The sequence below is a fragment of the Telopea speciosissima genome, chromosome 3, assembly GCF_018873765.1.
Source record: "Telopea speciosissima isolate NSW1024214 ecotype Mountain lineage chromosome 3, Tspe_v1, whole genome shotgun sequence".
Lineage (NCBI taxonomy): Eukaryota > Viridiplantae > Streptophyta > Magnoliopsida > Proteales > Proteaceae > Telopea > Telopea speciosissima.
This window is the reverse complement of record NC_057918.1, coordinates 31,279,172-31,294,412: the sequence shown is the minus strand read 5'-3', so window position 1 is coordinate 31,294,412 and position 15,241 is coordinate 31,279,172. Positions and strand designations below refer to the sequence as shown.

General features: G+C 41.1%; 2 protein-coding genes across 3 annotated transcripts; both read right to left on the bottom strand.

Moving 5' to 3' along the window:
• Positions 1-4,538: 4,538 nt before the first annotated feature.
• LOC122655077 lies at positions 4,539-5,263 on the bottom strand. The gene is made up of 2 exons (XM_043849317.1): positions 5,180-5,263; positions 4,539-5,060 (listed from the first exon to the last, which is right to left on the bottom strand). Exons 1-2 carry the CDS (start codon positions 5,261-5,263, stop codon positions 4,539-4,541), a joined length of 606 nt encoding a protein of 201 aa, XP_043705252.1.
• Positions 5,264-12,245: 6,982 nt separating this feature from the next.
• LOC122654320 (ethylene-responsive transcription factor RAP2-12-like) lies at positions 12,246-14,385 on the bottom strand. 2 transcript variants are annotated; one of them, XM_043848367.1, is made up of 3 exons: positions 14,081-14,385; positions 12,497-13,451; positions 12,246-12,369 (listed from the first exon to the last, which is right to left on the bottom strand). In XM_043848367.1, the coding sequence occupies exons 1-2, from the start codon at positions 14,337-14,339 to the stop codon at positions 12,541-12,543; spliced, it is 1,170 nt and encodes a 389-aa protein (XP_043704302.1). In that variant the 5' UTR covers positions 14,340-14,385; the 3' UTR covers positions 12,246-12,369; positions 12,497-12,540. The 2 variants fall into 2 exon arrangements, with proteins under 2 accessions (XP_043704302.1, XP_043704303.1); XM_043848368.1 differs by having other exon boundaries at positions 12,497-13,445; positions 14,090-14,385.
• Positions 14,386-15,241: the final 856 nt, after the last annotated feature.

Genomic DNA, 15,241 nt, shown 5'->3' with positions numbered 1-15,241 from the left:
GTGTTCTTTTAATTGTTTTACCCTTAGTTCAATGCCCGATAGTCGATGCACAACTGTAGTGATCCATCATGCTTCCGTTGGAACAAGACTAGAGTACCATATGGGGCCTTAGACGGGCGAATGACCCCAGCATCAAATAAATCTTTGAGTTGCTTCCTTAGCTCCTCTAACTCTGGCGGCGATATTCGATAAGGTGTCATGGCTGGTGGTTTGGCACCGGGCTCCAACTCTATTGCATGATCCACCTCCCTCCTAGGTGGAAGTGTCTTGGGCAGCTCAGGTGGCATGACATCCTTGAACTCCTGAAGGACCTTCTTGACCGGCTTGGGTAGCACCTCCGTAGGGCTGTTCTCCTTTTCCTCGAGCAATGCCGCAAGGTAGGTGTCTTCACCCTTCTTGACTCTTTCTCCAACTGCATGACTGAAAGTAGCTTGGGGCCTTCCTTGGTCCCTTGCACCGTTGGGGCTATGCATGGTGCACCTTCCTCCATGATACACACTGCTCATGAATGGCATGGATATAGCCTTAACCCTCCTTAAGAACTTCATACCCAATACCACTTGGAAGTCATCCATTGGCACCACCGACAAGTCTACGGTGCCTTTCCATGTCTCGATGCTCATCTCGACCCCTCGAGCGACACCTTCTATGGGATGAGCTTGGGAGTTAACTGCCTTTAACCATCCTCCCTCCTTGGACACCTTTAGTCCAAGCTTCTTTGCCTCCTCCGTCGAGACAAAGTTGTGTGTAGCGCCTGTGTCGACCATAGCATGCAAGGGCTTCTTGTTGATGTGCACCTCCACATACATAAGCCCCTTCTGAGAGGTAGTGGCCTTGATCTTCGTCGCCTTAGCCTTGATGGCACCCAATTGTTGTAGGGACCCCATGTGTGCTTCGTTGTCACCCTTCTCAAGTAGGGCATTGGGAGCTTTCCTCTTGGGGTAGTCCCTAGCCCAGTGTGGCCCATCGCACAAGAAACACTTGTCCCTTGGAGTGAACTTGTCTTTCTGGTAATGCTGAGCCTTACCCTCCTTACTTGCAGGGGTTTTACTTGTTCCTTCCTTGGGAGGGTATCTCTTGGGACCCTTCTCTCCCCCACCATTTCCACCATTGCTCTTCTTGGCCTTGGTATTATCTTCCCTCCTAAACTCCACCAATGACTCCGCCGCTACTATAGCCGAAGCAAGATCTTACACTCCTCATCGTTGTAGTTCTTGCACGGCCCAGCCTTGGAGGCCATCCATGAAGTTGAGGAGGAGTTCTTCATCAGTCATACTAGGGACCTCAAGCATGAGTGTTGAAAATTCCTTGACATAGTCCCTAATAGACCCTGTGTGGTTGAGCCTTTTGAGGCCCCCCAAGAAAACAACATTTTCTGGATAGAATTGCTTCTTTAGTTCTTTCTTGAACTCATCCCACGTGTCTATGATGCACGTTCTCTTTCAATATCAACATGCCTCCTACATCACCATAGAGTTGCAATGTCGGTAAGGTAGAGTATCGCGGTCATCACCTTTGTTACCTCATCGTCGAACGCCATCGCCTCGAAATACCTCTCCATGTGTCATAAGAAGTTGTCGACTTCACGTGCATCTCTCTTCCCATCAAACGCCTTGGGCCTTGGTGCCTCAACCCTAGGCACCTCATGCAATGTAGTGGCTCCCCTGGCCGCTGTTCTCCTACACATGGCCCAATCAGCTTGCACTTCATCGATGCGAGCATCCATCTTTGCCAATGCCTCCCACACTTGAGTCTTGAAGGTGGCAAACTCCTCCTGTTGGGGATGTACTATGGTGTTGAGAATGCTTTGTAGGGACTCCTTGAGCTCTTCCATTTGGTTCACAAGCTCCTCCTTAAGCTCCATGACGTGGCCTTCGTGCTCCTTCCCACTTTGCTCCACAATATCGAGGCGCTCCTTCACCTCGGCCGTTACTAGCTCCACCCGAGCTAAGCGTGGCTCCATAGCACCACCAACATCTACGGACTTGTCTTTGCCTCTTCGCCTCTCCTTACTAGGAATGACCTCCCTTCCACAGACTTGCTCGTTCATCGACATGTCCACCACTTTCGAAGGGTTAGTAGACATCTCTACAAGTATGCTCCCTCGCAATCGAAGCTCTGATACCACAATTGTCACGGACTTAGACCTCTTTAAACAACCGTGCCGACACTTAGCACTCATGCTAGCACTAAGTCAGCGTTTCCACAACTCTAGTAAGGGACTTGGGAAGAGAACTTAGAGAACACAAGAGAGAGTTTGAGAGAATGAACTTGTATTGCTCAAAAGCTTGGATTACAATACTTGATAGCTCACTTGCTTGGTGCTTTGGCCAAATGAGGCCACCTCTATTTATAGGCACCCCAACCTACAATGAATGGCTAGGATCTATATAAGTGTCATCCATCCAACGGTGGAGAACTTTCTAGTAATGGGACTAGAACATTCTAAGATATTTACAAGTATTCTCTAGAAGTCTCTCTAGAACATTCTTGAAGCCTAGAGGTTATAGAATAAGTCTAGCCTCTTCAAGTATGAAGAGTTCTAGACCTTGGTTCTTCCTTGGCTTAAGGTCCATGTCCATGGGTTTTGCAAGCTTGGCCTTGGGCCATCATTGGGCGGACTGTGACAGCAGGTTGTGCCCAGGCACATAGGAATGGGTGCAATGACCACCCTGCCCCCCTACACAAGCTGCTCATGTGCCTGGGCGTAGCCTGCATTGTGGCACAGAGAATATTCTCCCAATGTTATTATATTGTTTCACATACAGAATTTGTGAGGTTACATTTTTTTTTTTTTTTTTGATAAAAATAATTTATTACCAATGGAACAAAGTTCCAAAAGACTCAGCATACAAAGGAAGAAAAATACAGTGAGAGGTTGAATTCTACCAGAAAAGGTTGTTCTGAACTGTAGCCCCTAGAGAAGCTAGACAATCTGCCACTGAATTGGCTTCGTGCAAAGTATGCCTAAACTGGATATCCTCGAAGTTTTGAGAAAGAAGAAGATAATCCTTTATAAGGAGCGTAATCCTCCAAGGAATGGCGTCAAAGATCCTTTGAAGGATATTCACAACTAGCAAATTGTCACTTTCGATGATTAACCTCTTGATGTTGAAAGTGATTGCTGTCATGATAACATACCGAATGGCCATAGTCTCTGCAACAAGCGCATAATTCCTTTCGATGCCGACGAAGAAGCAACAAATAAAGGATGACTCAGAAGATCGTCATACTCCACCAATGCCAGTCATACCTAGATTGCCAAGGTTTGATCCATCCACATTGAACTTAACATATGGAATTAAAGGTGGAATCCATTTGGCGAGTCGGGTTCTCTTGTCAAGGGGTTTAAGAAAATCATTGACATACCCTTTTGCACCTGATATAGTTCTTAATAAAACCTCCCTGGGATTGAAGTTCATTTGCCTAAAAATGAGATTCCAATATCCATTCCATATGTTCCAAATGATGCTGCAAAATAAAGAAGTCTTGTGGATGCTGCCTTTGTCATGAACATTCTGGTTGATGATGAAGGAAATAATAGTAGTTGTTAATGATTGATTGGAAATGTAGAAGCGAAGACCCCCTTGAGACTATATTTGCTGGACATACGGACATTCCACAAAAAGATGATTCACATTTTGATTTTGCTGTCAGCAAATAAAACAAACCGGATCTGAATTGAAGCCTCTATTGTTTAGGAGATCTGGAAGAGGAACCCTTTGATGGAGAATTTTCCATAGCAGATGGTGAATTTTCAGAGCTGTAGGGAGATGCCAAAGTTTAAGCCAATATGGTTGAGAGATTGGATTGAAGCCCTTGATTGCAATGCTGTAGGCTGAGGTAATCGAGAAACATCCACTAGAGGTAGTTGCCCAAACATATCTATCTTCAGAAGGAAAAATGGAAATGAGAATGGATACAATGCTAAACGCCACTTCAGGAGGCCACCAAGCAAAAATCAGATCTCTACGCCATGTATTGGTGGAAGAATCTATCAAATGAGCAACGGTTAAAGGAGCATTTCTTGGAAGGGGAAAAGGAGCAGCTAATGGGGGTGGCTAGGGATCAAAAAATCATTCCACGGATTTATCGAGCAGTCATTTCCAACTTGAATAAAAATATCTTTGTGAAGAAGATCCCTCGAGGAGAGGATAGATTTCCAACCCCAAGAGGCAAAAAAGGGGCATTTTCTTGGAGAAAGGAGGAGTTTGGAAAGTACTTGGCCTTCATAAGTCTGCTCCATAGAGAATCTGACGAGGTAAGGAGTTCTCAACCCTTTTTTGCAAGAAGAGCTTGATTCATGGGGGCGGAGAGCTTGACATTTAAACCACCAATCCTCTTAGGTAAACAAATAGAGGATCAAGAAACAGTAGGAACCATCGCATTGGCTCCACTAGACCAAAAAAATTCTCTGCTAATGAAATCCAAAGACTTTTGAATAGATACTGGGATCTTACAGTAGGACATCATATAAAGAGGCATAGTAGACAGAGTAGATTGGACCAACACCAGTTTACCTGTAGATAGAGAGATTTTCAATGTTGCAGTTTGTTAGAGACTCTTGAGATTAGATCGGAGCATTGACTTTTTGATAATTTTCCACTGGTATATGGAATTCCCAAGTACGCATCAAGAGAAGCTGTAGGAGTAATCTGAAAGAATTCCCTTAAGAGTCTCTTAGTTGATGAATTGACATTAGGGCTGAACTGAGCTCTTGTCTTATTGAGATTGATGGCTTGGCCCGAAAACTTGCAATAATTTTCTAGAACTTCATTGAGAGCTCTCGCCTCAGACATAGAAGCTTCTCCAAAAAGAATCAGGTCATTTGCAAAAGCCATATGAAAAATGCTCCCACCACCCTTGTTGATTTGAAGACCATGAATGCTTCTCTCATGAAGAGCAATGGCTAGTTTAGAGGATAGAACTTCAGCACATAGGACAAAAAGATAAGAGGAGAGGGGGTCTCCTTGTCTTAGGCCTCTAGACGGCTTGAAGAAAGGGAGAGGAGAGCCATTAAGAAGGATTCCCATTTGAGTGTTCTCAACACAGAACATGACCTGTTGAACCCAAGCAGAATCAAAACCATAATTCAGGAGAATGCTTCTAAGGAAATTCTATTCAAGCCTGTCGTAAGCTTTGTTCATATCAATTTTGATTGAGAAATAGCCTTCCCTACCCCTTCTTGTGTTCTTGATTTTGTGCAGAAGTTCATGACAAATGAGCACATTATCCTGGATATGGCGGCCTTTGATGAAGCCATTCTAATTGAAAGAGATAATACGGTTCAGAACTGGACGAAGTCTATTAACAATAATACGAGAAATAATCTTGTATATGAAATTGCGTAGACTTAGAGGCCTGTATTTTGAAATCGAAGAGGGGTGCTCCACTTTGGGAATAAGGGTGATGAAAGTATGATTTAGTTGCAGACTGAAGGCCCCTGTAGTGAAGAAATTCCTGATATAGTCCGACACTTCATTACCAATGCTGGCCAAGCTTTGTGAAAAAAAAGAACCTGAAAATCCATCTGAACCCGACGATTTTTTAGAAGGCATAGACTTAACAGTGTGGAAGATTTCCTCATCTAAGACCGTATGATTAAGACTGATATTGTCCCCTTGTGAGACTCTCCCTCTGATGGGCACAAAGTAACTCTCCTCTATTGGTGAATTTTGGGAGGAAAAAAGCTCTTTGTAGAAATCTGATAAAGCTTTTCCAATATCTTGATTTTCAGCCAACGTGAGACCATTAGCATTTAAGGATCTGATAGTATTTCTGGCTCTTCTCTTAACGGTAGAAAGATGGAAAAACTTGGAATTCTATTCACCAAATTTGATCCAATCAGTTCTTGACTTCTGATGCCACAAAATTTCTTCTTGATGAGCTAACTTTCTTAAGATAGCAATTTGATATTTTTTCTCTCAAAAACCAATGATCATTTCTAAGATGAGGTTGGATCTCATAAAGAGAAGAGAGAACACTCTTGGCTTCTTCCATCCTGTGAGGTTACATTGCTCCATCGTTTTTTTACCCATTAAAATTGCTCCATATATAGTTCCTGGAAGATGAAAATGGGTTACAAAAGGAGTCTATGTTCTTCATAAATGATTAGGAGGTGCACCACATTCTAAATGGTTATAAGCAATCGAAACCCAGGTCCGAAGAGAGATTTTTTTTTATGGAACAGGTCTGAAGAGAATTGGATTCACGTTCACGAATGGCTCATAGCCGTTCAGATGGAATCCACTCCGTGAACCTCTCTCGTCTGAAGAGTAGAAGAGTGCAGTTTGACAATTTCTCGACTGACGAACCGAGATTGTTCGTTTTGCTTCTACGATGGGCCGATGATGATCTTTTAGAGCTAGATTTCCATGGAGTAATGGCAAACTCTTTATCTAATACAAAAGATGAAGGATTTAAACACGGGTTGTTGGCATGGATTTCGTGCATGGTATCCGATTGGGTATGGCCATCCTGAAAACTGATATGGATTGGCACAGATCAGCCTGTATTAGATGGTTTGCTTTTGCCACTATTTTTCATAAGAATTAGGGTTTTTTTAATTGTTTTACCCTTAGTTTGTACGGTTCCATCAATATCGGATGATATTTTTCATTTATCATCTCTGTTCGCATCTTGTATTTCCATTTTGTTTCAAGGGAGATCAACACTATGGCTGACTCAATGGCTCAGATGGCTATGTCGCTTACATGCTTGACAGTTTGGCCTGTATCCTCTCCTTGATTGCGTGAGTTATGTTTGCTCTCTAACCTTGAGTTGTAGCATGATAGTATGATACTTCTTAATAAAGTTCCTCTATTTACCCAAAACAAAAAAAAAATCAATATGGGATCGATCAAGTATCGAAATTGGTGTCAGTCGATATCCAATCTGATCACATTTCCTTAAACCACTGTGGGGTATTAGGTGTCTCTATTTTTTGCCTCAATCCGTTGAGTCTTTCCACAAATGGACGATGGGCCTTTAAAGAAAAAAAAAAGGACATAGGCCTGTGTGGTGCAAGTGCAATCCAAGAGGAAAGTGTTGGGTTTTGGTGTGTGTTGTATTCTGTGTTTCCACATAATTATTGGATTAGATTTTGGGCCTATTACATATATGAAGTATAATTGTAATTGTGTCGGAATTAGGGTTTTTAGGTTTCATATATATTGTCTTTCTAGTGAAAACTCTAGACACAAGCAAAGAAGAGATCACTTTGAGTGGTGTAGAATTTTTTTTTTCAAGTTTAGTAGAAATCCTTTGGTTCTCTTGACTTCTTGAGTGGATGTAGACATGCATGTCAAACTACATTAAATCCCTCGTGTCGTTTGTAATTGTTTGTTGATTTCTTCCTCATGGTTGCGTATTTTTCCTCAACAAGTGCTACCAAGGTGGGGTTGTGAATTTTTTCTTTAAGTTAAATAGAAACTCTGTTGTTCTCTTGAGTGGATGTAGACATGCATGTCAGACCACTTTAAATTCCTCGTGTCATGTGTAATTGGTTGCTGTTTTTTGTCATGGTTGTGCATTTGTCCCCAACAAGTGCTCCAAATCGAGGTTTGAAAAATCATTGCAGGTGATGTGAGAAGATACATGAAATGAATAATGCGCAAAGAGAATGACAGAAGGAGGAACAGTAAAAATGTCAGTTTTTCTTCTCCGGTTGCCTCACAATCATTGCTACATTTTTTTCCTGTTTCAACCGGTGTTATTCTCCGGACCTTTATCCCCTGAGGTTCGCTGACCGGTACAGTTGTGAGGTTCCTCTCATGGGGGGGGGGGGGGCTGAAATAACCATTCCACCCCCTGATCGAACACACTGCCCGGGTGGGGTCTACCCCCTTTTATTAGAGACACTAGGAAACCGTATCGGGCAGAGAACCGCAGGTGATAAAAATTCGTTACTCTCCCATCTTTTCTATGATCTCTTTGCTGGTTGCATGAATGGTTATTTCTCTTTGATCAAGGAAGGTAAAGAAATAAGAGAAGTTTGGTACGGTTCGGTAGGCAGGTTGTGGGGAAGAGTTGTTACGTAGAAAAGGAGAAAGAATGGTAGGAGATCAAAAGAAAAACAAGAAAAGAAAGAACGATGCGTGGCCCGAAGGGGGAGTAATGAAAGTGACAAAAAGGAGCATTGAGTTTTTTGCTTTTTGTTTCGTGCACAGAAAGAAGAGTGAAGTGGGTTAGTAAAAGCCACGAAAAGAAAGGGTTTGTTTTTCAAGCCAATATCGTATGGGTTTGGTTTCTATAGGAAAATTTGATTTTGTACAGAGAATGTGGTACGGATGTTAGGTGTTTTTAAAGTTATTTGACGTTTCCAACGCAGTGGACGGGACGAATCGGAAATATTTCACTTCATTAGTTTAAAGCTTGCAAGTTTGTGCAGAATCAACGGTGATCAAGTTGATCAGATGGAGGTGGAAGGTTCAAGCTTCTCCATTGAATGCTTTACTGACCATAATGAATCTGTTCTTTGTCAACGGGTGAAAATATTCTTATGTAGGAAGAGATAGTCAAGGCCTTCAGGAAGAAATCAGAAAAATAAAAAAAGATGCGTGGTAAGAGTTGATGGATTTAACAAATAGCAAGATTCAGTTGTATCTTACAAATAACACTCTTTGTGAGATCATTGGGTTTGACAGATCTAGAGGAAGTTTGGGCAAAGTTGAAGAGCATGTAAAAATCTAGGTTGTTGATAAATCGATTGTCATTGAAGAAACAATTATAGGGCATTCAGTTGTTAGAGGGAGCAAAGATTGAGGTACATTTGGACAAGTTCAACAGGATATTGAGAGAATTATCGGCTCTTGATGTTAAGATTGAAGAGTACACAACACTTCTTCTGTTGACTTTGCAATCTACTTCATTTTATCACATTGTGACTACACTACTATTCGGTAAAGATACTCCCAAACTTGACAAGGTTATTGCTGATGATGAATGAGATACGACAGAAAAATAGCAGTAAGAGGATGTCAGAGAAGGGTCGTGCCTTAGTTGCAGGAGGTGGTCAGGGAAGAGGCAAACCAAATGAAAAACTAGTGTTTGACAAGTACAAGGATCACTACAAGTCAAAAGGTTCGTAAAATAGCTTAATATTATTGCGAGAAAGAAGGTCATATAAAGAGGAATTATTTAAAGGGTAAAAAGGATACAAAGGCAAAATAACTTACCATTATTGCAAGGAGTAGAGTCATATGAAGAGGAATTGTCTAAAGTATAAGAAGGATAAAAACGAGAAGAGGATAAGGAGAAGGAAGGTAAACAATCAACTACTGATATTATGGAAGGGTTCTAGAGGGAGGATGGAAATGTTTATTTCACTACTTCATCAGGTATATATACTTGAGATTAGATTTTAGATTATGATTGTTTCAATCAAGGATCAATTTGCTACATATTATGCATGTGATAATGGTACTGTCAGAATGACAAATAATGCGGAAAAAAATTGTCGGAATTTGGATCATATGGATTTGCATGATAGATGAGATTGTTCGAACTTTGATTAAAGTGATGCATGTGCCAGATCTAAGTAATAATCTGATTTCACTGGGAACACTGGATTCGAGAAGTTTAGATGTTCATCTGAAGGTGGAATTTTTAGGATGTTTAAAAGGGCCATGATTGTGATGCATAGACGAATGATTAGAAATCTATACAAACTTGCATAGAATGTTGAGGCAGCTACTATTAGAACTCAGGCAAAAGATACATGTGGACGACAAAGGCTACAATAGTTCAGGCGATGAACAAGTACAAGAGGAGAAACATGTGTCTTGTAATGGCCCATTTGATGAGTGGCATGATCTCTCAAAGTGGGCTACAACAATGAATTAAAATCCTCTATAGTACCGGCGGGGAGGCAGTGCACATGGCCTCTACTGTGCCACCGGATATGCACTGCCGCCCCACCGGTACTGCAGAGGATCCTGTTCCTACAACAATAGAAGAGGTAGAGCCACATCACATTGTGCGACGGTGATGAATTATTTGGGACACCCTAGGTGGGGCTATGGATTATGAATCATGCCAATTTGGATATGACAGATAGGTAAGGACACCCTAGATGGCGGGAAGGGAGGCATGCTAATTGGGTGCGACAGACAAGTAAAGACAATGGCAGGGTTTATAGAATCGACAACATCATCGACTTTCTTCATGGTGACTTGCAAAATACAAGACAATGTGGATATTCTTGGATTGGGTGTATCTTGTATTCTACTAATTCACATAATTACTATTGAATTGGATTTTGGGTCCATTACATGTACAGAGATAAAATTGTAATTATGTGGGTATTAAGATTCTTGTGTTCCCTATATATTTTCTGTGATAAAAACCTTGGGCACAAGCAAATGGGAGATCATTTTAAAAGGTGGAGAGAGGTGTACAAAGTTTTATCAAATTTAATGAAAATCTTTGGTTCTCTCGACTGCGTGTTGACATTCGTGCTTAATCACATTAAATTTCTCGTTTAATTTCTTCCTTCTGGTTGCAAATTTGTCCCCCAAAAGAAAGAAAAGAGAAGACACCCGTGGCAAATGTTAACCCAACCTGACCCAATTGCCAACACTAACCCTGTTCACCAGATCAAAGGAAAGCAATGGGGAAACCCACTTGTCCCATTGTAGACAGATCTGACTACTCAGGTGTCAAATCTAAACATAAAATTCAAAAAATTTAACCTCCAATATAATGGCAATAGTACGCATATCATCATCTATCTCCTTTTAATTCTGTGAACTCCCTTTTGTAGTCATGATGAACATAGTAATGTTATATTTTGCCACAAGACCAACTCTCAGATTAGGTTGAAACTTAAAGAAGAACCAGTGAAGAATCTTAAGAGTCAATCTCTCCACACAATTTAAATACCATCAAAATTATCACACAACAGATGTGGAAGAGAGATATCAAAGGATGACCTACGTGTTAAGTCATAAAGGCTACTTTTAATAATCAGAATGCAAGTTACGAAAGGTCAAAAGTATCAGACTCGACTAGAACCGAGAAAAGAGTGCAGCCGCCATGTAGGTAAAGAGTAAAGATTGGGTCACCTGTCAATAAAAAACTGTTGTTGTTTGGTTCCAGCGACAATTTTTCATCTCGTGACTCACGTGGGCCAATACTCCCATTCCCCCCTCCCCCCCACCACCAAACACATTTTGTAAAATAGGCATAACAAATTTTTTATCTGAGAGGAACCATTCGATATTCCAGTACAAGCCAACCAACCTAAGAATTGCTCTTTCAATAATTTGCAGAAACTAATCCCATTCGTTTGTTTAGTCTATCAGCATCGATTTTTCAGTTTGTAACAGCAACCAACTTTAAAAACTGAGAACAGAGGATGAGGATTCTAACATGGGTTTCTAGTTAGTTGAACAGCCCTGTACCTTTTGGGGAAAGCAACCATTAAACCACAAAAAATACAAAGTTTTGAACGTAAGCAATGGAAACAGAAAGGTGCCACCCAGCAATCTCAAGACGCCCACTCCAATCTTCTGATGATACTTAAACCATACTCAAGTCTCAGATCCAAAATGTTAGCCGCAAAAACAGCCCTTTAGGCTATGTAAACATCACATGCTTACCAGGTCTTTTACTGTTTCCACCTAAATTTTACAAGACTAAAAAGCCACTTCATTCCAATACTGCCCTCCCCCCGTGTTGGAATGACTTTATACTAATACATGCACAGAGGATCAAACCACACAAATGGAGGTTCATTGATTTCATCTATGAAATTGAAATGGAGGGAGGGTTTACTCCATAAAACCTTAGTAGCATGGAGGTTCGATCAAAAAAATTGCACCGAATTGCACAGCTCTGGGGCATCTCAGTGACTAAAGTGTATGTTTTAACACAACCGCCAATGAACCACCCTTCACATTGTCAGAGGACTCCTCTCTCTGTGTGTGTTTTTCTCGATTTGTTTCTTTTAAGTGATGAGACATAACACTGGACTTCTTAACTCCAAAAGACAGGTCAATTGGAGGGAGTGCAAGAAAGGAAACAATTCCCACCGACAAGCCCAAGAGCTAACGAGGCAGAGAAACCCAAGCAACCAGACTACTCTAAAATCAAAAAGGATTGTGAGTGGGGGGGGGGGGATGGCAGAAGAACTCAAATACAGCATTAATCAGTATTTCATCACATATAACCACTCCCCAACATTCAACAACAAAGCCATGCAGTTTAAAATCCAAATGCAAATACCCAGAAACAGATGCCAAATAAAAAAAAAAATCCAAGGATGCTACCTATATATACTTCCCCATAAGCCAAAGCTGCCTGAGAACTCTCCATAGCTGAAGCATATGCACCTTTTTTGTTCTCCATCTCTATCATCAGCAGCTACTCCTGAAACAAAGGAAAACCAAAGAAGATACAATTTTCAAAAGAAATTCCACAAAAAAAAGAAATAATAATAATAATTTATTTAACACATCGAATTGATGAAAAGGGAGTGATAGTGAATATTACTAACATGTTGTATTATTTACATAAACCAACATGGGAGACTATGACCCTTCAGAAGACGCCTCCCACCGTCGGAGGAAAGTCATCAAAGCTCCATAGGTCCATCGAACTATTGCCATCCTGAGATGAATCCCCATTCAGGAGGTTTCCCATTGACGTCTCCCAGCTACCCACGAGATATGGTATTTGAAAGAACATCTGGGATTCAAATTCAGGTAGCTCTTCAGAAAGATTTTTTGCAGTATTTTCCTCAACCTGCACTGCTTCCTCCTCGGGTATGGTCTTCATTTTTTTATTTACATGGTGATCCTCTAAAAATCCAGACTCCTCACTATCAATCGCATCTGAGAGAACTGATGAGATCTCTGGAGTCTTTGGTTCTCGATCTCCCAACCCGAAATCAGAACAATCATAGGAATTGCTCCCCTGATCTGAATTAAAACAAAGTATGCCCCCATCAGAAGGTGGAAAGGATTTGAATCCATTCGGGTCAACAATGTTAGTGAATGAACTCATGCATCCAGATCCATTCACAGGGACCTTCTTTTCCATAGAGGCCAAAGTGTCGTAAAATTCAGAAGCTGGGTTGCTCATGAAACTGAAATTTTGGTCAAGATTTTGCTTTTCAGATGTCATGTTCACTTTTGGTATCGGCTTATGAGGGTTTGCCTTCACAGTGCTTTTCTGAGTTGTGGAAGACGACTCTTCTGGGAAGTTCACCTTGGCTTTCTTGCCTCTGATCCGCCGAGCTTCAGCATCATAAGCTCTCGCAGCTTCTTCAGCAGTGTTGAAGGTTCCCAGCCAGACCCGAACCCCTTTTCTAGGGTCTCTGATCTCGGCAGCCCATTTCCCCCAAGGACGCTGACGAATTCCTCTGTACTGGTTCTTCCTCTTCCTCTTAGCAGATTTTTCTGCAAGCCCATTGAATTCCTCGGGTTTTACAGCAGTTGGCCCTCCTGTCGTTCAATTAAGAAACACCACAGAACCCCTGAGAGATCTTCAATTTTTAAGAGAATGGACTATAAACTTAAGGGATTACTAAAATTAATTATCCATTACTCCTTCGATATAAGAAAATTACTAAGCCTAAAACAAAGAAGATTAATTTTTTTTTTAATAAACGGCAAAGCCAATCCAAAAGGAAGTTTACATAGGAGAAGAGCTTTTCAAATTCAATTCGGGAGGTCAACTAAATGGCAATGAACCACCAAAAGGGACAATTTGGAAATAGAAAATGAAGGATAATAAAGAGATTCTATGAATGTTAAATAAAGGACTTAGAACAAAACAAATTCAAGGAAAATATAATACTTCAAATCGGGAAGGAAAAAACTGAGTACCGAAAGCAATTAATACCAAAAGGAACGATTTTAAAAATAGGAAAATAAAGAGCTTCTAGACATGATAATTGCAGGACTTGGAGAAGTCATTACAGTATATTCTACTTCCATTAATCGGCGTAAAATAGAAACCCCGTTCAAACGAAAAAGGGTAAAACAGTGATGGGAAAAAAAAAAAGTAATTAAAAGAAAGTAAATCGGCGGTATGAAAGCATATACGATCAAAACCCTCCCAAAATCGAAAGGGAGATGAGGCATACCTTGTTTCGGAGGTCGAGATTTAGGAGCGAAGGAAAATGGCTTGACATCTACTTGCTCCTCATCGGACTCATCCTTGAACTCCTGAAAATCAGCCTCGAAATCGTCGTCGACGTACGCGATCTCCGATGGCAAGGGCTTGGAGTAGTAATTACCAGAGTTTATCTCGATGCCGGAGTACAGGTAATCAGCGATGGGTCGCTTGGAGCGACTGGTCGGAATGAAATCAGAGATGATAGCTCCACCACACATCTTGTCTTAGGAGATCGTAGTCCGATCAAAATCCAACACAAAATTGACAGTAAGAGATGGATCAGATACGACTGAGTTTAAATATAAACGCAGAGAAAACGAAAAAAACGAAACGGGTAGTTCACTTTTCCCTTCAGCTATTCTTGCTGAAAATGTAACGGAAGAAGGATCAGAGGAAGCTCACAGTAGGTGAAAGGTAGGGTTTTTCACGTTGATGGAAGCGCAGACAGAGAAAGAGAGAGAAAGAAAAAGGAATAACCAGTAGCGACAACACATATAACGTGTCCGTAGGAAACAGAAATGAAAAGAAACAAACAGAGAGAGAGGGATGATAGATAGAAGTTCAGCTTTGCAACTTGCAAAGAGGAAATCCGAAAACCTTTGCGACACTACAGTAGAGTACGGCGTGGAGCCTACCCTGATTTCATTTCAATTTTTTTGGGGGAAAATTACATCCCCTTCCCCTGTACTAGCCTAATAACACATTTCTCTCCTGAATTTTCTCCAATTACACCCAGACTTCCTCTATCTAACGGTGTTAGCCTGCTGTTAGTTATTGTATGAAAAAGACTATTTTACCCTTTTACTAAAACATCAGAAATAAAATTACAATGCTACCCTTTTCTTTATCTTCAACCTAAAATACCCATATCTATCTTTCCTCCTCCACCACCGGATACCACCACCATCGTCGTCGTCACCGTGCTCGTTTTAAGAATTTAGGGTTTCGTGTGTGTGTGTGTGTGTGTGTGTGTTTCTTTGTTTTCCTTTTCCCCCATTTGGGATTAGGGTTTTGGGATCGAGGAGGAATGGCGCAAGAAGGTAGCAGATCTATTGGAGTGGTGAAATGGTTCAATACCCAGAAAAGTTTCGGATTCATCACTCCTAAATTTACTCCTCTA